Genomic DNA, 22,188 nt, shown 5'->3' on the forward strand with positions numbered 1-22,188 from the left:
TTGTGGACGTGGTTATTGGCGAAACATTTAGAGTAGTATCATAGTTATAGTCCAGTAAATCATTAGGCTTATGTGTTTAGTATTTTCTGTTTGTAAGTCCTTCTTAGTAGCAAAGGGTCATAAATGTTAAGAAATTATAACACATGGCATCAGTTTTATCTTATTAATGGGGACTCACCTTTACCAGTTTTAACTGACGAAGCCATGGTAATCGGCTGTACAGTTTAATGCAAACATTCGAAAATTTTCAACAGCAACCAAGGGACTAAATTGCCTTATAGAACATCTATTACGAATCGACACAATCTCAAGCCATATTTAGGCATACGTGAAAATATATATAGAGGGAGAAAGATGTGGGAGCCGTATGATATGAGATTTTATTTCACGTTGCTTCAACAGGTCTGTTAAACAACGCCGTGAGCGTTGTTTTTGGTTTATTCCACACGTTATTTGGCTGCAGTTAAGCTATTGCCCAAAATTGTGGCATTCCCTGTAAACCGATCATTCATAAACCCAAGATACATATATGCAATCGAAACTGAGGTATACATTACAATTCGTGGTAAAATCAGGCTTTCCATGTTACATTAGAGATATTCAAGAAGCAACACCTGATACCCATAGCTGGTACAGTAACTACTGTTCATGTCCTATAACACATTCTACCGTGTTACGAACACAAAGTAGTAATTACTGATGCACGGTTGTGGGACATGAACAGCAATTGCTGTACCAACCATTTAGTACGAGTTTATTAATACGTGATTCTTAAATGAAGTCGTATCTGGTCGTTTTATGCTATAAGTAGGCCTATTGATGTAACCGAGCATGGCCTTTCTTCTTTCTTGGCATGACGAATTTGCGTAATTTAAAGAGAGGTGTGAACTGGAATCAAGTGGTACCATTCACCTCCTTTCCTCTATCTCGTAAGCATTCTCATCTTCATAGACTCCTTTTCCAGTCGCGCAGTTATTGTATTACATGGGAACAAGTTAACAGATTTGCAGTTGTTACAGTGCCACTTGTAACACAATTTACCGGATTACTAAAACTAAGTAGTAATTAATGATGCACGGTTGTGGGATATGAACAGTAGTTTCTGTACCAGCCAGTGAGCAATAATATAGTATATAGCGAATATGGTATGTATAGCTAATCTTATTGGCGATAATAAAAATGCAAACATATCAATTGATATAAACCCGCTCCAGTGTTCTGGAAAATGTCAAACAGCTATACGGGAACACTTTGTTAGATATGTTATCAAAAAGGAAGATTTGGACTTTATATTAAATAAACTACTGATTGTCTAAAAATCGGTAGAATTGAAGGTGATTTAAGGAATTTTGGAAATAAAAATCTTTGGTGAAACAAGAAAATTCGGCAGCGACAGCTGGCAGATGGGTTTTGGAGCACTATGCTCAACGTCTAGCTCAAAATATGAACGGTCATGGTGGCAACAGTTGAATGTGCTGTGATAGGCCAAGCCATCAGCTATCATATGGTGGGTAGGATATGTCAGTTGAACACTTCTATATATGCTCTAGCGGCCTTGGAAAGTGACCACATTAATGTGTAAGTCAATGGGAGCAATTGATAGTGGTGAGACACCTGAATGAAGAGCTAGGCAGACTGAGAGGCCGCTCTGCACATGCAGTGGAGGGAATATTGTGACTGGCGCCCTCCCTAACCTTACAACTCATAATCGTTACCGGTGTTATGTTGGGCCGAGAGAAACAAGGATAACCGATGAAAACACGTACATCTGTATACGTACTGGATGCGTTTCTCTACAACTGTATTTTTCTTACAACGGCGGATATGTACACGTTATACACTATACAAAGTCATTCATGCATAACACGATGAATATTTTAAAGTGGCTGAGTCTTGGCTGTTACCTATCAGTTGCATAGTATAGGTCTTAATAAAGCCAAATGTATGTATTTCTGTACATGTGAAGATAAAGTGGATAAAATTTGTCATTTTAAGTCAAATAACAAGTATTTACAAGTATTGACAAGTATTTCATATCCTTAACAGATACATTACTTAACAAATATCACACTCCGGTGAGCAAAATTTACTTATAGTGCTTCTCAAATGGCGAAAATATATACATGTTATTAAGGCCATACGTACGGGGAGGGGGTGAGTTGGTAGACATACCCAGTGAAATAAAAAGCCGGTGTCAATCAATGCCAAGTCGGTCTAAACAAATATGACTGAATTCAGAGTGCTCTTACATAGATGAACGTGAGAGTAATAACTTAAAACAAAGTTAAGAAAACCACACACATACAATCATTCTTCAATCATTTTCGTCTACTTTTCCCAGGTTTGGATAATATCTGTCTAACAAGTCGCTTTCAAGAGAACAAGAAATGACTACGCACTCCTACCGCGGCCTTGAAATATCTATACCTGAGGAAATTATTTCTTCTCTCTCACATGTAATTTTGTGCCTTAATCTCTCCGGAGGGAACACGAAGTATGTAAATACGCGGCAGCGTCCAGGTGCTCCACCCTATAGCACCACTAGGGGTATAATAATGTTTCTGTTATATATTTGCTCGCTTAAACTAACGTACAGCGTCCGGTGATTTCGCGCACCCCATGTCCTCAAGCCGATAGCAGTGTGTATGTTGTAATTATAAAACACACTTCCTGAGTTTGTTGGTTTACTTTCTCGAAACGCTGTTATGCCAGTCACTGAAGTCGGTCTCAAAATGCTAGTCAGTTCCGAAATGGATCAACACCTCCTTGAAAAGTGGTGAATCTATATGTTCCTCACTTTACTGTCATCTAGAAGTATAATACAATGGAGAACAGCAATTCAACCATTGTCTGTTTATTAGCTTCAGTTTACAATAACATTTTAATTTAATCAAAGAAAACACTAAAGTTTACAGATTTAAAAATTTAGAAGTTAATAAAGAAGGCTGCATGTGATGTTTGATTGGGAGGGCGACTTCCGAATTATATCATACAACATTAATGTCGGTTACTTCATCAAACCCGAGCACTTGTTTCTGTGGAAGAGGAGAATACATGAAGTAAGATTCAAGCAATAACCTCTCCAAATGTAATCATGTTGATGTTGACAAATATTACAAATGAAAACATAAACTACAAACTAGGGTTTAAACGAATTGAAACTGTTCCTATACGTTGTGATGATTTTACATAACTAATAGACATATCCATTTAACTGGATTGTTTAAGGTAAAGCAACGGATTAAGAAATACTCTGTCACACCGGCAGCTGGCATCTAAATTACAGTTACTACGGCCGTCCAGAAACAACCGTACTGATTCAAACGACTCGAACCACCATATAATTCGGTGGTTGTCGTGCTGGAGAAGTACTCAGTATTATATAGTATCGAGTACATTTTGTATGCACTCGCACTCGGTGAAAAGTACTCGGGTGATAAAGTAATCTTACTCGTCATTGAGTACTCGTAATCACATGCTAAAATACTCGCACTTGTACCCGATTTAAAGTACTTGCTTGGTACTTGCTTAGGATGAGCACTTTATAAGTACTTATGTACAGCAATAAAATTCGTTAAATTTACGTTACTACATGAAGTCCCATAATGGTTTTAACATTGCACTGTATAATTACTCTGTAATAGTGCAACAATGGTGCGTCTCACTCCACCAGTGTCAAGATGCAAGCAATGTCATCACCTTCAACTGTTTTATCATTAGCTTTTAATGACCATTAGAGAACAGTTTAAAAAAAGTATTGTATAATAATTTAATAAATAAAGAGTATTCGAAAAGTACTCGGATTATAACGTACTGGGAATTTAAAAGAGATCCTGTATTCAAGAGAGGGGCTTGAGAGTATCATTTATGGGCATACACATTGCTCACCCAAGCCAAAACCAAAGTTAGGCTTGGACTCTCTTTGGGAATACTTAATTGTTCGTTGCCCTACCGCTCCTTGCTGTTCCACCCGCGCCAGACACCAAACAAATCGCTTCAATTCTGACGGTTTATGGTTTTATGGTAATTTACCGTTTAATGCATCGGACAGTTAAACGGTTATTGCGAAACTGAATTTGTTTGCCCAAACCCCTCTTTCCCTATGCAATTTTCTCAGCGGACCCCAAATGTGGATGCAATTTGTCACATACGATAATCACAACCTTATGATCAGCTTCAATTTGAAACTCCTATGCCTCGGTCCTGTTTTTGCTTAAGCAAAAGAAATCAACACGTTTCCGGTATCTCGGGCCTGAAAGAGTTTGGTTATCGCGAATGTAATACAGACATAGCTTGTGCTCTGATACAATAACACCCATTTAAACCAATATTCTTACACATCGTTCACCACTTAACCTGCAACAGTCTTTGACCACAAACATACTGTTCTTAGTATTCTCCTTTCTCCTTATGCCTTAATAACTTTTCTACCGACTCTACTTTTTTGAAACTTGACAAAGATGATTACATGTTCTACCTATCTGTTGTTGTTTTCAATTATTTGCGATATATTCAAACTCTAAACCTTGACATAGGTTTGTTCGTAAGAAAACAAACAACTGTACATTATAACCACAAGAAAATGCTGTGAAAATAAATCAGCCGGGTATAAAGTAAAGTGATAAACTACTTACAGCTCTCGCGTATTCGTCATCAGTCATTTTCTGTCTTTTGTGCTGCAGATGCAAATAAAAGGTTTGGCCGGAGCTGTTAAACTTTAAGAGAAATTCTCTTTCATGTTAAATAAACTGGCATGTATGAAAGGCGGGAACTGTAATATAACTGTAATTGAGATGTATCTAACACTAAGATATGCCATATGGGATGACGTATCAAGAACTAGCTTCCGAATGTCTTTAATTTTCTGTACTGGTTAAAATTTTACGTATTGAAAAGATTAGAAAATTTACTCAAAAACTATAGATTATATTTCAACATCGATAGGCTATACTCATTTAAGGGTGCAGTAGTCAGCGACTGAGAGAGTAGTTTCGTTTTGGGTGAATTACACGAATGCCATTTACTAATATCAAACGAGCTTCAAAATGCAACGTAACACATCTCCATAATTTGTACACTTTCATACATAAAATTATGTTTCAAGGGTATGATGAAGAGCAAGGATTGATAGCAGTCATATACCAATCCAATGACCGTTCTAGCCAGTATTGAACAACTTTTGAGTCTAATAATTCGCTAACAATTATGTATGTTATTGTCATTCAAGCAGGCCCTCTTTTGTAAAAGGCAAATTGGACGTTTATTAAAGCCCATTTTCAAGGGTTTACTTACTTCCCATTGTCCTGTTTGGAGATTGAGGCAATATCGAGATTTGCTTCCTACAGGCAGTATCCATTCCACTAAGAGAAGAAAGTACATTATGAAAAACTGGTTCATTCTAGCGTTTCTCTTCTTGATTGTATAGACTTAAAATGTCTAATTAATGAACTATAATCGATTACGATTCTCACACACACACATATACATATACATATATATATATACATACATATATATACACATATATATACATATATATATATATATATATATAAATATATATATACATATACATACATATATAATTTCGAAGGATAATATAACAACCAAAATTTGTCACCAATAAAGAGCATAGTATACTTTGTTACAGTGTAAATAGTGTACTTGTTAGAAACGTTTCTTATTTAATGTTTACCGTTTGATTGTATTTAATACAGATAGAACAGTTTCTAAATGTGATAAATCGATAAACTAAGTCTATATACAAAGTATAATAAAGCGAGGTGAATGGTAGAATAATAATGTTCGCATCCATGATGATTCACGTATATATTACTGCAAGCCAGATATCACTTTAGAAGAAAATCCTTTCCTTGTAAGGTTAAGGCAATTAATTATACTTTCATGTTGTAATTTTTTAAATGTACTTTCGTATATTACCTGAAATGTTACGTGTTTCCAACGCTGCCATCGCTTCGCAGTATGGTACTTCAGCGGGAAGCAAGCACTTTCGTAACCTGCGGGTGATATAAATTTACCGGCCATCTTTATTTATCTTTAATTTAGATTTAATTCCTCTTTCCTCTTAATCGCCAAAAATTTTAATGTATTACCGTATCAAACACTTCTTTCAAATGAAACTGGTAATTCTTCACGCCCATTTAACAGCACTTAATCAACATCTTCCATGAAACGTATACTGTGTAACTATAGTACATAGTATAGTTTTTGTAGAAAGTCATGGAGAGGATTTTTGTGAAGCGTGTACACTAAATTTCATATATGTGACTTCATCACAGCCGGAAATGTCTAATTACTGGATACATTCCTATTTGTAAACAGTACATAAGTTGTCTAGTCGATCCAAATTTAGGGATCAGTTTTGTATTAAAATCAAGAAACTGACAAAGACAGAACAACGTAGCAAGGCGATTGAGTCTTTTTGTGCTTTAACATGTTAGTTGTAAGGTACTAGATGAATGAGGGCATTGTTTGGAAATTTCGTTGTAATTATAAGGACCTCAATTTGCTAGCAGAAGTATATACTTAATGCTTGTAGAGTTACCCTGAATCTTATAACACTACATATGCGGCTCATTAATCATCATACAGGCTATATATCGTAGGCTACAAACCTGAATCCCGTCATGCTTTGACATAAAGATGCGTATTCCAGAAGGCCGGCAAATTCATCTTCCGTAAATTTGGTTGAATGTGAAATAGATAACTGTTGCAGTGTCTGAAGTACTGAAAGTTGTACACCTGAACCAAACTCAAGATATCCACGCTCACTACTAAACGAAACTGTTAATGTATCCAACCACAGAACCTCTATATGGATCTATCACCAAAGAGAAGTGGGAAAGAAATCAACATCAATGTAAGAAAGTCTCTTTTAATCAACATATGTTATGAAATGACAAACATTGAGTCTCTAAATGACGTATTATATTGTCTCTAATAGGAATGCCTTCTTTTCTGTCAGTAAATCTCAAATTTATGTTTTGTGTCGAATATCTATACCGGTGCTGTGGCCGAGTGATAAAGGCGGTGGCTTTTGAAGCAATGAGGCTTATCAATCGGGAGGTTCGGGTTTCGTTTCCCGCCCGGGCCATAGTAAGGTAGGTTTTTCATCCAAGAGCAATCTACGGTTTTCTCATCTTTCTAAATCGAAAGGATCCCAAATGTGAGTTGAAATGATAAATTGGAAGCCACCCGACGTGTAAGTTGTAATCCATAGCCCTTGCGGGCTTTTCCCACATTTGCGGTCGCTTAAGCGTCGTAAAAACTAACTTATTATTATTATTATTGTTATTATTACATATTTAAAGGTTAAACTGTTGTCTGGAGTAGCAGAGTAACTAATTAGAAAGATCATGGGCGGCCTACTCAGCTTTTTGATTATTGAGTTTGAAAGGATTTCGAAGTTTAGCAATCGGTAACCGATGCGTCGGTGTTTGCTATGAAACGACATGCATGTATGTAAGGAGACGTTCTATGTTGATGTGACATACAAAGATGATAAAACAGATACTTACATGATATTTAGAAGCGGTTTCCAACAGCTGTACCACGGATCGTTGATAAAGTACACTATCATCATCATCAATGGTGACTGGCTTTGAACAAAGCTTTGAAACCATGCTATTAACTTTCTTGGTGCCTCCCTTCTGTTCTGCAATGCATAACTGGGCAAACTTTTCGTAGTCACCGCCTTTCTTTTCTAAGTACTTGACGATATTCACAGCTGCTTTCTCATTTAGCCCACAGGCAAAGCGAAAGACGTATTGATGATTAAGAGGGTTAATCTTGTCCAAAGTACGACGCAGTAAATCTCTTTGTTTAGAATGTTCAGCTATTCGGGATAATTCTTGAGCTGCGTACCACTCCAAGAAAATGGCATGGTAAAATTTAACTTCTGTTCGCTGGTTCGTTCTGGTGGACTTACCAATGGTATAATTGACAACTTGCTCCTCAATCAGTAATCCCAAAGTGGTGTATTTATCGTACAACGTTTTCCCTACTTTCGGTTTGAGCTTTTCTTTTTTGAACCGGAAGCCTTTTTGTGATTTGAGGATACGCTTAAGAGCTACGGATTCAAGTTCTTTGTCATAACCGACTACAGTATTCAGTTGTTCCCCATCGTTAACATTGTCCTCTGTTTCTTCTTCATACCGATTTAAAGCCAATACAATCTGATGAAATATTTCGGTTACTTTTCTTGCATCATTTTTGATGGGAATTTTTTTTTGATAGCTGTAATGTGACAATAACACAAAGAATAACGGGACGTGACAAAACTTAGATATTTCAGGATTTTTCTTAAAGAATGAATTGATGATTTCCTGAGCTTTTGGATCACTTTTAGCTACTTTTTCACGAATGTAGTCATTCCGAGCTCTGTCACTAAATCCCACTAACTTCATTCTTTTAGTGATAGGAGCGTAATTTGCTGGTAAAAAGTTTGGCAATGCAGTCAGAATTACTGTACAGTTCTGAAACATTTTGTTCATCAAAATGTGGTTAAGTTCGGATTTTTCATAGCTACCACTAACTGGAACTCTGTTGAAACCATCTAAGACTATAATTGATGACACAGACGAAAGCAGCCCTTTTATGTCTTTAGTACTCAAATTGGTATCGATTGGTAAAAGGTGGTGTTTTATTGCAGTACATAAAGGTAATTCTGCTAATAACCTTGCATGCAGATAAATGAGAATATCAACCTTCCCAAACGGGGAAGATTTATCTTCAGAATACCAGTCGTGAGCTATTTTGCAACACAGCAGAGTTTTACCAAACCCAGAGTCTCCCTGTATGATAACCCTATCGTAATTCTCACTGTCATTCCCAATTATTGAATGATGAGAACGCAGGTCGGTCCACCTTTCCTCTCCAAGTACATTTTTCGACCATACTTTCAGACCCCCGTCAATATATAATTCATCTATGCAATATGTACTCGTGCTGTTCGGTAGAGGTTTCAAGGTCTCACAGATTTCTTTATATCGCTTTTTTAACGCATTCCTTAACGTAGCTAGTTTTCCTGGACACAGGAAAGAGGGGGAGAAATAAAAATATGTATAGATATATAAATATATTCCAACTCACTACAATTGCAATTATATATATAAATATATATATTTATATATATATATATATATATATATATATATATATATATATATATATATATATATATATATATATATATATATATATATATATATACTGGCAAGACAGTAGAAAATCATCCCATAATATCCCCTTCTAGTAGATTATAACCCTGCATTCCTATCATTAATAAGATGCTGCATAGAACCTCAATTGTGAATGCTATGCATTCTCCAAGGATTTATGGAAAAAATGCCCACAGTAGCTGAATGTTAACTTAAACATAAGCAATGTAAACTTACCTAAATTTTCAGGAGTTAACATGGGCAACATCTGCAACATTAATAAAATCAAATGGAAAATGGAATTACTTCTCACAGTCTCTTAGTCTTTTACCATATCTTGACATAATTTTGAACCTGTCACAATAAATCAAAACTTATATATTATTTATAGAATTAAATGGAAAATGGAATTACTTCTCACAGTCTCTTAGTCTTTTACCATATCTTGACATAATTTTGAACCTGTCACAATAAATCAAAACTTATATATTATTTATAGAATTAAATATAGAGAAAGACGAGTTTAATTTGTTTCGTTAGTTACTGAAATCGAATGTGACTGTAGCAGTCTATGTATTTCAAAATTCAAAGTTTTCTTACGTTGAGTCAAGATGTTATTGGCGTTTGTGTGGTAAAATTTGGTTAGGACTACTATGTCGATTAAACATGTAGATGAGATTGATAACTTTGAACAATGCCGTCTTTAAATGGGTTTGTTGTACATGTCATTTTAGACTTATGTTTTCCGTTGAATGTTCAACTTTAAAGCTAATGGCTCTGTTTGGAAAGGGTTTAACTATCGACTGTTTTATTAACATTGCTGTTGACAAAGAGGTTATTTAACTGGATAATTGTCTTCGAATGACAACCGTCAATCATTTGTGATGAGACTGCAGTAATCTTGCCTTAATAGGTCAATAGTTTAATTTGCATCCGTGTTTAGGTGCACGAATGATTGTCTATGGTGTAACAACTATCGATAATTTTAATAAAAATTGTAGTTTGACAAGCGTTAGGAATTGTCAATATACTCTTATTAATTCCAGAAAATGTTATAGTGATAGCATTAGGCACGGCAGGGCCCATTTTGCAGCGAGACGGCTGAAACCACAATTGATCGAACTTACAATTCTCTGTGAAGTCAAGACAAAGTTAATTTTTTGACTTATTCCGATCTTTCCTTTATTTATTTTGCGTTCATGCAAGTGCATTATTTTGTTATCGGAATTTTTCAATGAAACTTTTAGGCATGCATGGCAAAACTCACCCCCCCCCCTGGCTCTGCCGTTGCTGATGATAGGAATATGGATGTGACAAAACGCAGGATTTTCTATGAAAAGGATTGTTTTCTGAGTATTTAGTCACTCCAGGTATGATGCTATTAAGATGTTCAGTTGTTATTCAGTTGGTGTATATTTGAAGGAAAAGGTTTGCTGATGTTGGTGTTGTCCATTGAACTTGAAACGGAGTAGGTTCTGTGGATATTGGTTTGCTACTATATTATTTGTTAGCAGTGTAAAATAACCATCTGTTATCGTAACGCTGTATAAATAACTGTCTAAATACCTCGTCATCCACAATGTCGGTGAAGTTAATCTTCTTCCAGGCTGTTAATAAAGAGAAAACGTATAAAGTGTGTCTCATTTATTCGTGTATTGGCGTCTCCATAGACCATAGGCACCTCCCATCCATAATGATGCCTCATCTACCAGCCTTTATAAACTTGTCAAATCTACGTAAATTTCTTGTTTTTATTTAAATATGACAGAAATATGATTACAATCTTGTGATCATTTACAAACAGTGACATTATTTATCGAAAACAGTTTAAATCAAAATTGAATGATGATTCATAAGATGATAACTTTTCCTACACCATGTGAATCATACTCAAGAGCATATTACTCCATACAGCCACTGCAATGTTACGTATAAACAGAGGTAAAACAATAATGTTTAATATATTCAAATCTTACCAATACTCCAAAAAGTATCTTATTATCATGTTTTTTATTATGTCAGGGATTAAGAGAGATAACAAAATCCCAAATCTTTTCCACAATAACATATACAAAAGACATTGAACGTCCATTCTTTCCACAATGTGCGTTGGTAACACAATCGCTTTCGACGAGTTTTGCACGGTTTTGGTATAATCATTACCTCTTTTGAGCTTACACGTTGATGTAGGAAGTACGTTCAATGTTGTGAGGCAGCGCCTGCTTTAAAGAGTTTTTAGTCTGGGGTAGCAGGGGTGGTAAGGTGAGCATTAACTTCCAATGGCAGTGGGACATAGGAATTTTGATATGGGGAGCAAGCCACAGAGTTACTTGAAAAGTTTTTCCTATTTAAAATGGATCCTCTGTGCATTCCGTACCACAAATTGCAGTATTTCAATATTGGTTTTTTTTTCAGAAGGGGTCACATTCTTATTACGTCTTTTATATTTTAGCAAAAGGGCATCTCTTTGACAAAACGGACACTTCTTATTATCCAAATTATAAACTGATTGTTTGTATTAACAAAGGGAAACTTGTAATTGATGGAAAGGGCACCAATGTGTTTCTTAACAAGACTGTGTATGTGTTGCAGGGTGAGGATGGCAATTGCCCACCCCCCCCCCCCGCCCCAACACCCTGTGCTCTCCGGGTTTGAAATCCCTGCTGTGATGTATATTGACATCAAAAGTGTACGCCCTTATGAATTATATTATTAGTGGCCCAACTTACCCATAGATTTCTTGCAGGAAAATGATATTGCTACTATCACCGCAATAGTAAAAGGAAACACAAGCGACAACGAAAATAATAATTTTCCAAGTGTGGTAGACAACAGTTTTTCTATCGTTGACATCTCGATCACTGCGTGGAAAACAAATAAGTTCAAAATAAATAATAATGAGACTAAAGGAGTTTGTATAAAGATTGACTTTAATATTTTCTTTCAGTAAAATTAAGTATACTACTTTTTGGCTTGGATAGGAAATGGGTCATAAGATGCATAAATTAATGTAAAAACTCACCTTGCGGAACTAGAAGGTCGAGTCGTTTTGACCAGGTCGACCAATCCAGGGGTAAATCTACATTTTCATCTACAAAACATTCCACTTGTATAGTGTCAGATGAATCGTCCTCGGTAGAATATTCCGACGAGAATGTTATGTCATAAGTGGATCCTTCGCTTGCTTCTGTAACTGTCAATATTCCTTTTTGGAACTTGTTTTGAGACGATTCATCAACGAAACGCCATTGAAGTGAAACAATCGGACGAATTCTGTGTAATCTACAAGTTAGTGTTCCAGTTCGTTTGACAGAAAGCAAACAATTCTGTTGTGCGATGCAACCGTCCACGGTAAGGTACTGAGGATTAGGTTGAACTGTAAGAGCCGATGAGAAGAATCATTGTTGTAACTTTCATAGTGATATAGATTAACATGATAGGCCTGATCAATAGTGGGATATAATACTGTTCTGTATAGTTCATCGTGAACATGTAGCAAAAGAAGAATATTCATCTCAAACGATAGACTTTTCAATCTCAAAATATCAACTTATCTTGAGGAAAAACTTCGACGAATTATTGAGATATGAAACAAAGATGTTATTGTTTGACGATTAGCTGTCAATTTCCACGTACGGGAATGTACTTCACGCATTTCGTTTACAGCGATACCGATAAGCAATACACTGCATGGGGCATGCTTGCTGTGTTCAATTTTTTTAAATGATTATAGTTAGTTATTATTGGTTGTGAGGCTTGTGTTCAATGCTAACATTTACTGTTCTTTACCTAAATATTGGCAAGGAACCATTATAAATCCATGGCTTTTTGATTTTCCTTTCACTTAACGCAACACGGACAACAATGTTCAGAGCATCCAACTTGTCAGGGATTTCAAAACCATATTGAGGATGTATCTGTTCTTATCTTATCACATGTTATCCTTCAAGGAATGTATGTTTGCGAATTTTAGTACAGGAAACGTACTCGTTTGGGATGTTTTCACTGTCTCACTATGACCGTTTCTTGTGAAATAATGCGCTTTTGAAAACAAATGCATTTAAATTAAATATTGGCAACGACTGTGAAAGAAATAGATTTCCTTTTGGAAATTCAATTTCATCCTACAGAATGCAGCTGAAGCCAACTGTGTTCGGTAAACATTCTCATACAAGACATCGTTACAGATGAAAAATGATACAATCACCTACCGTATACAGTGATGTTGACTGTTGTTACCTTCTCCCGTATCCCATTGCCTGTGACGCATGCGTAAATACCGTCATCTTTTACAGTAATATCAGGTATCACCAAATTACTGTAATTTGTTATGTAATATCGGTCATTTGTTTCATTTATCCAGTAACCTTGCCACATTACATTATATGCGATATTGTGAGCCACAACTTCAGTCTCCTGTCTTATCCATATGACGTAGAGTGTTGAATTATATGAGCTACATGAGCAGTTGATATTAACGTTTTCACCCTTTTCTGCAAACATTTGTACAGGCTTGACTTCAGTGCTATTAAAACCATTACTGCTTTGTACAAGAATCGCTGTTTCGTTATTCTCCATCAACACTGGAGGTTCGTTAACTGTGCAAACATATAGAGTTACAAAAGCCCTGATAGGCAAATTCATAACAACTGTCGAGGTATGCAAATGGTTTTGTTGTTGTAGCAAAGGAGTTGCCATCAACTGTTCATCTCCATAGACTGTTCTTGTCACTAATGTTAGGTTCACGGCAGGTCTTGAGTCGTTAACGTAGCAGAACATCATCACTGGTTGATCGATTTTCCAGAAGCAAACTCTTTTGTCTCCACAAATGTTGATTGTAGGAAATTTCTGTCTTGGTTTTACTGTGAGTCGGAAAGCAAAAGCCATGGATATATTTGTCTATATAGTGAACAAGGGTATATAGATGCTTTGTTGAAAACATAAGAACCTTAGCAGTTGACTTCTTTCCCCTTGGGAGACAAGGTTATTGTGAAGGAAATAAGGAACTGCATCTTGACTAGTTCTGTAGTTAGAACGAGATTTGTTTTACGTTTCTATATCTCTCAATAGTAGGATTTCAATCACTATAATGACCTCAGTATTGACATATATATACAACACTTTAATTAAACGCAAGGAAGATTCATCGATACTTTCCATAGTGTTGATATTTTAGGGGAAAATTGGTCGCTTTGTACTTACCTATGGCAAAGACTGAAACGTTGATTGTTACCGGTGCCTCCGTTATGGCTTTAAACATAATGACAGTAAAAACATGCTCGTGTTGAAGGGAAACATTTGTAATAACAAGAGAGCCATTTGGAAAAACGTCAAATTCTCCGGACAGATAACCTTCTCCATCTTTCTGTGAATTTGTGTAGTAAATTATCGGTCGAGACTCATCTGAAACCTCAGTTGAATTATACCAATAAACTCCAAAAAATTGATCAACAAAGGCACAGCTAACAGTGCCAGGTCGCCCAAATTCTAGATACTGGGGAGAGTTGCATGCTGATCCACCTTGTTCACCTACATAAATGATAATTATAAGGAAAGAATTTATTAAAATGAGTTATGTCGAATAATCAGATGGTTTAATGCACCATATGACATGTTGGTGTCTACCAGATGCAAATTAGACGAGCACCCGTGTACTGTGTTACATAATTATTTTAATTTCGATGGACGTAAGCACCAAGCAATGCACACAAGTCAGTTATAACAAATACTGGCCACTATGGAATGAACAAAAATCTTACCTGATGAAAAGCACGTGATATTCACATAAACAATGACTAATGTGATGGTGAGAGCAGTCTTATCCATTTTGATTGTAATATTCGTGGAGCTGAAAGAAGATCAAGAACCCCCAAATCCGCGTTGAATAGTTGATTGTCAAGCGTTAATAGTAAATATGAAGTCAAAGTCAGTGAAACTATCAAACAATTTCAGTGCTAATAAGTAATACTGCAGCTAAATAAAAGAAGAATTTTATTAATAGTAATGCATCTTTAACTATTTCGGTTTCCATGATGCTCTTTAAAATTGAATCGATGATGAAGTCGGCGATTCAGTACAGATATAAAGGTTATTGTTAATCCATTGTTCTATAAATTCTACTTAACTCCACCAAAACTGTTCCTTTGACTTTTTGTACACCATCTGGGTACCAAAGGATGTGAGCATCATGTTTGATCTCTAGAGTAAGGCAAAATATGTCACTCAAAACAGAACTAGCATTTGTTCGATACAGGTGACAAAGCCTACAGTGGAATGACGACCCTCCTTACTGGTTTCGAACCTCTGGACATAAAATATATATATGTATTCTCTAAATTGCTTATTTAGCATAAAACAATATACATTGACTAAGAGGAAGAGCTATTGATGCCTAAACCGTGCCTACACATTGTCCACTGTATTCCTTACCTATGTCACTATCGAGTTTCCCTCGTTGAAGTACAGGTCTACCAAAAATATGTTTAATCTCTCTATTCTTAAACCACTACAACATTTGATAAAAGTCAGCCCTGGAGGACTCCGGTCCAGTTTATTCTGGGCTATCATTAGGCTCAGTCACTTTATTCATGTATCAGCTAGACTGCAAACTTTACAGCATATAACCAACTGGTCCAATTGTTATACCATAACAAGGAATAATACAATAATACAAACATAAAACCTGAAGCAATTCCTACCATGATACTTCCTCTTAGTGAAGTGAGTTTCATGGTAGATGTTGATACAGCTTACAATGTATAGTTCACTTAGTCAAACAATATTAAAATATAAGTCATTCAGAATTCAACCAGATCAAAGTACCACTATGAAACAAGTCGCAATAAACATGAGTGATCTTTGGTCCCATATTGCGAATGAACAGTTCACCACAACTTGTTACAATGTATACTTAGTTTAAAGATAAATAATACATTTAAAGGGAGTCAGCTTGACAGACTCTTTATCCTCAGCGTCCTTGTGCATTTCTTTACTAACCTATGACTGCAATAGCTTTATGATATTAAAGCTGTACAGATTTTACACTGTTATAATATGTGTGTAAACATCATAGTACATAGCCATTATATGTGCTCAACATAAGCGTGCATATGCTATATACTATTACACTATTATTCTGAGAGGAAATGAGGACGTAACTTAGGATAAATTGTGCTGTGCTGAGCATATGGCTTCCTTTGTAATTCATAGACATAGGCCCCTAGCATTCTATCTATCTATATTACAGAGTCTCAGAAATGGGCATGACTGTAATAAATGACTTAAGGCTTACCACTGAAATACTCGTGCCCCCCCCCCCCCCCCCCGCAACCTATAACAAATATAATTGAAATTACTGTTTTGTAATGGTAATGCAGCATAATCCAGGTACAACTATGTAACAAAGAAAGTATAATTTTACATGCTGTCCTTTTTCCCATACCGAAAGTTATATTACATTCAACTTAGAAAGAAGCAGTGTTCATTGTGACCCTCTATAGTTTTTTGAAATGATCTTTGGCCGGCATTACCAGGGTGAACCAATCGGGGTATCAACTTAAGATTATACTTATGAAGCCAGGTAACATTATCTTTACCAATGCAGAAAGAAAGTCGGCCTTAAGGTAGTATGCCTATAGACTCTCATGCAATGTTTTAAACATCACTTTGCATACTGGCCGGACTCCAGTATACTTGTTATGACTTGTTTTTGAACTCGGACTTGGCTCGTAATCGTACCTAGTGGGCTAGTACTCGGTTGAGACTCAAACCAGGTGTATTCAACTACAGCCCTTGTAATGTTTTATTTTAATACCGTCGACTATTACAGAATGAGCGTGCTAAGCTTAGAGTGAAACAAAAACTAACTACAACTATATCACCCGAGTTAATTCTTCATTTTTTTTTATTATGCATGTTCAATTTGATATGCATTGTATAATTATAATGCATACGTTTTTTTTATGATGATGCTGTAAATTCTCACGCTGGTTAATCACATGGTCATTGTCCGGTTTGAATCTTGACTTTTACGCTGCTTATTATGTGTGTGAAACAATACACTACAGACCATATGGTCAATTGTGTAACTTATTCACAAAACCGTGTTGACATAGCAAGCACTTCATATATTTTCCGTGGCATAAAAAGTTTTGAATAGATACTAACCGTTTCGGTTCCATTTTGTCGAACTATTAAATATGATATACATGAGAGACTCAATCTCTCTTTGAGTTACTAGTGTGAGTACAACTCAATTCTCAATTCGAGAATTCAAGAATTGAGAAAACATCGACAACAGCGGTACAAATAATTTTATCAAGATATATCCTACTTAGGTGATAAAGTTGGATCTCACCATGTCAGCAACGAAACTTGTTATCACGCTATCATTTGTTTCATTTATATCTGTCGGGCTCAATTTTCCGCCGGATCATCTGTTCGTTCCATTAGGACGTTTCGTAGTGTTAGATTGTGTTGTCGAAAGTCAGTCGAAAAGTTACTGGAAAAAGGAAGAAGACGTTTTATATATTGCCAGAATTCCTACTTATCATAGATTTGCTGATTCTGTTTCACTGGCACTAAATTATTCTATTATTGTAAACTCTGTCAGTTCTGCACATGAAGGATCTTATAGCTGTTTTACTGGTAACATCACTATTGCAACATATACTCTCGGAATCGAAGGTTTGTATCTGAATCGGTAAATTTTTTTAGTAGATACACCACTTCAGTTGAATTTCAAATTTTCATAATTCGGTTCATATAGACGACAAGTTGAAAAAGTTAAGTTAAACATGTGGCACGCAACATCTTTCGACTTAATATACAATGGGTCTGTTCTGACTTTTAACAACGCTGTAATATTCTTACACCTATAATTACGATATGACTTGAAGTTCTACTTTGTATGGTTTTAAGTCACCACAGACGAAAACCCCAGGTATTGAGAATTACTTTTTATAAGGAAACTACTAAAGGAAAGTATATATCAATTTGTGACACGTTTGTGATGCCTTTTTATCTGATTAGTTAATGAAACCGAAGGGTTTCACCTCAGAGTCTGGTATAAAGCTGCAGTAGTTTCCTATACAATTACTTCAGTACTGAATAGAACCACTCACTCAGAAAAAAGGGTAGTACCATGAATTACTTTCGAATAGGGTATTGTTAACAAAGAGATACATATTTAATTCAAGAGGTAACAAGTTACTAATTACCCAGATTGTGATGGTATTTCACATTATTTACTTTTATTTAAAATTTTTAGTATTCCCAATTACAAATATTGTTATTGTATAAAGTTCTAAACATGAAGGTTCTTATAGCTGTTTTACTGGTAACATCACTATTGCAACATGTACTCTCGGGATCGAAGGTTTGTATCTGAATCGGTAAATGTTTAGTAGATACACCAGTTCAGTTGAATTTCAAATTATCATTAAAAATTCGGTTCATATAGACGACAAGTTCAAAAAGTTAAGTTAAACATGTGGCACGCAACATCGTTCGACTTAATATGCAATGGGTCCGTTCTGACTTTTAACAACGCTGTAATATTCTTACACCGATAATTACGTTATGACAAGAAGTTCTACTTTGTATGATGTTAAGTCACCACAGACGAAAACCCCAGGTATTGAGAATTACTTTTTTATCATGAAACTACTGAAGGAAAGTCTATATCATTTTGTGACACATTTGTGATCACTTTTTATCTGATTAGTTAATGAAACCGAAGGGTCTCACCTCAGAGTCTGGTATAAAGCTGCAGTAGTTAGTTTCTTATACAATTACTTCAATACTGAATAGTATTACTCACTCAGAAAAAAGGGTAGTACCAGGAATTACTTTCGAATACGGTATTGTTAACAAAGAGATACATATTTAATTCAAGAGGTAACAAGTTACTAATTACCCAGATTGTGATGGTATTTCACATTATTTACTTTTATTTTAATAATTTTAGTATTCCCAATTACAAATATTGTTATTGTATCAAGTTCTAAACATGAAGGATCTTACAGCTGTTTTACTGGTAACATCACTATGGCAACATATACTCTCGGGATCGAAGGTTTGTATCTGAATCGGTAAAATGTTTGGTAGATACACCACTTCAGTTGAATTTCAAATTATCATAAATAATTCGGTTCATATAGACGGTAAGTTAAGAAAGTTTAGTTTAACATGTGGCACGCAACATCGTTCGACTTAATATGCAATGGGTCCGTTCTGACTTTTTACCACGCTGTCATGTTGTAACACCGATAATTACGATATGACAAGAAGTTCTACTTTCCATAATTTTAAGTCACCACAGACGAAACCCGATGTATTGACATTACTTTTTATAAGGAAACTACTAAAGGAAAGTCAATATCATTTTGTGACGACTTTTTTTCTGATTAGTTAATGAAACCGAAGGGTTTTACCTCAGAGTTCGGAATAAAGCTGCAGTCGTTTCTCAATACAACTACTTCGGTGGTGCATACAACCACTCACTCAAAAAAAAGTGTAGTACTATGAATTACTTCGAAACACGGTATTGTTAACAAAGGGATACATATTCAATTCAAGAAGTAACAGTTTACCAATTAAACAGGTTGTGATGATATTTGGCATTATTTACTCTTATTTTAATAATTTTGTTTTTATAATTACGAATAGTTCGGACTGATCTCTGTAACCAAATGTATACTGTTTGAAAGCAGAGCAAACTTGAGATTTTGCAAGTATTGTAATAATGGTTGTTTCAATATTTAATGGCTTATTTATGGTGACATAAATTTGCTGATGAAATATGGATCAAAAGCACTTCAAAATGGTGTGTTGCCACGCTTTCTGGGTTATGACCCGTTATCTTCAATTGGCCGTCTCACATTTTCTCTGGATAGTTTGAAAAATACTGATAAATAAAGAATTAAACCCTGTTTTCCTGAATAGCAACTTCGCTTATGTTAAAAGAATATTATTCTGCTTTTGTGTGTACTTTACAACACCCAGGGTTTCACTTAAATATAAAAATATTGATAAATTTGACGCATAACAAATTTTCACTGGCTTCTAATGGTCTGTTTGCAATTCAGAAGTAAAGAAGACATTGAGTTACTGATACACATCGCAAAATGTGTTACATGTTTGCCATCTGAAACTACGACAAACATGTTGTCTTGGAAAGGATCATTAACGCAATCGACATAACAACATGCCCTGTCTATAGAAAGGATGGAAACATTAACTTTTTCAACACAAGTCAACATGCACACATGCGATTCTGTAAACAGCAATCGTGACAGTCTTCCGAAGTCCTCTTCTCGGCTTGGCTTTCTTGCCAAAGAACCGTTGATGCAGTCATCATTACGTGTTGATAATACACAGTGCCTATTATCAAACGTTTGACTTGATTACCGTCCGTGACACCAAATCAAACGGTCGTAACAAGGGGACTGCCGTTCTACATAGCAGCTATGTAAAGTGTTATAACCACATTTCAAATTGGAATATGTTAAGGAATTACTCTTTAATGTAGCTATCAAACTTGTCACTAGACTATTCTGTAATCTAGATTTAACCATTGTGCACAAAAAATTAAATCCGCGAAAGTAAGATTTCGATATATGTTGACAAGCAAATATTGTCCAAACTCATTTTCGTTTAAACTATACAGACCAAGTTGATTTGAGATAATTTTCATACCTCTTACATACATTTACGAGTTTGTTAATATCTTACATCTTTTAGGAAGATTTAAGACAGTGGAGTATATATTGATGTCTACATATAAGTACACGACATTCCCACAACGTCACATAATAACCACGTGGCTCACAGATTAATAACCGCAATGGAAGTCAAAGCATTATCTGTTGTTAGTTAATTTTAGTTGTTTTTTAATTTAAAGCAGACCCAGAGAGGAAATTGTATTCAAATTGATCAATATATTAAAATGTACGATAGGCGATGAAAACGACAAAAAATATGAGCAACATGACAATGGTCAAGTAAGAAAGTGGAAACTTTATAACAGAGCTCCCATGAAGAGAAAATTTATCACCCTAGATTTGATCTCCAATTCCAACGTCAATATATAAACTTCGAAATCTCTAGTAGTGTATGGATATAACACACCAAAGATAATGAATGATAGCAAACCAAGTTTATATTCCATCTTTCAGAATTTTTTTGAGGTATTTCTTTTGTCTCTTGTAAATGTGACATACTACAGACATCCGGTATGGTAGACTTAAGTTTGAGATACTTACCATTAGGTTCATTGACAAGATAGGGATTTCATGGATTGTTGCAGCCAGCATTCTTGTTAAAAATCAGCTCTTTATTCTTGTATATCCTGTTACCTTTATCACTGCTGGTTTTGAAAAGGCAGTTTTACCTATCATAAAATGTTTGTTAACCATTTTCCACCTATAAATAAGACCCTCTGTACCTTGAACGGGTGAACGAACGGGGTTATTAGTTCAGAATACATAAGTGGTTGTTGTAAGAGTGTATTTATGTAGATATAGGAGATGATATGTTCAGATATCGTATCTAAGTGGTTAACTTAAACAAGTTAACAGAGAATAAACAAGACCTACCTGCTAGAAAAGTATATTTAGTCAAGTTTACTACGTTGACATTTCAAAATTAAAGATAGGATGACTGTAATGTAAAGTATAGTGAAGAGAAGTCACCATCAAAATAGGCAATTCTATCGAGTTTCCTATTGTTGTATGAAACAGGTAAGTTATGTGTAGCCTAGGTAAAACGAAAGAATTCAAATCAAGGGCCGAAGTAACGAGTCGCAAACAATTCTTCTCTCACCAAGTTCAACATACCCACGATTTCTTCCATCGATACAATAATAGGCCTACATGGTTCTGCCTTGCTGTGTGGTGTGATTGATAGACGCTTTACCGTTAACTACCTTGTTTAATCGTTGAATTAATATTCCATTCATCGAAGGACATTTTAACCCCACCAAGATCGACTCAATTGGCTAAACATGAAG

At 35.5% G+C, this 22,188-nt stretch overlaps 1 protein-coding gene across 3 annotated transcripts; it reads right to left on the minus strand.

The window, feature by feature from the left end:
• Positions 1-700: 700 nt before the first annotated feature.
• Positions 701-21,586, minus strand: LOC139983323 (uncharacterized). 3 transcript variants are annotated; one of them, XM_071996788.1, is made up of 15 exons: positions 21,443-21,581; positions 17,536-17,679; positions 14,939-15,027; positions 14,382-14,708; positions 13,391-14,041; positions 12,202-12,555; positions 11,909-12,040; positions 10,746-10,786; positions 9,417-9,447; positions 7,539-9,046; positions 6,636-6,841; positions 5,941-6,017; positions 5,293-5,360; positions 4,635-4,676; positions 701-3,035 (listed from the first exon to the last, which is right to left on the minus strand). In XM_071996788.1, the coding sequence occupies exons 3-15, from the start codon at positions 15,003-15,005 to the stop codon at positions 2,988-2,990; spliced, it is 3,552 nt and encodes a 1,183-aa protein (XP_071852889.1). In that variant the 5' UTR covers positions 15,006-15,027; positions 17,536-17,679; positions 21,443-21,581; the 3' UTR covers positions 701-2,987. The 3 variants fall into 3 exon arrangements, with proteins under 3 accessions (XP_071852889.1, XP_071852891.1, XP_071852890.1); XM_071996790.1 differs by lacking the exon at positions 17,536-17,679 and having other exon boundaries at positions 21,443-21,586; XM_071996789.1 differs by lacking the exons at positions 17,536-17,679; positions 21,443-21,581 and adding an exon at positions 15,609-15,986.
• Positions 21,587-22,188: the final 602 nt, after the last annotated feature.

This window comes from Apostichopus japonicus, chromosome 16, assembly GCF_037975245.1.
Source record: "Apostichopus japonicus isolate 1M-3 chromosome 16, ASM3797524v1, whole genome shotgun sequence".
In the NCBI taxonomy this organism is placed as follows: Eukaryota; Metazoa; Echinodermata; class Holothuroidea; order Aspidochirotida; family Stichopodidae; genus Apostichopus; species Apostichopus japonicus.

What these genes read in the sequence shown, in the direction of transcription:
- LOC139983323 (XM_071996790.1), bottom strand. Translation starts at nt 15,005, where the DNA reads ATGGATAAGACTGCTCTCACCATCACATTAGTCATTGTTTATGTGAAT. An exon ending in TATCACGTGCTTTTCATCAG is followed by an intron (nt 14,709 to 14,938) that starts GTAAGATTTTTG and finishes TCATTTATGTAG; the next exon opens with GTGAACAAGGTGGATCAGCA. An exon ending in CAAAGCATGACGGGATTCAG is followed by an intron (nt 6,018 to 6,635) that starts GTTTGTAGCCTA and finishes TATCACCCGCAG; the next exon opens with GTTACGAAAGTGCTTGCTTC.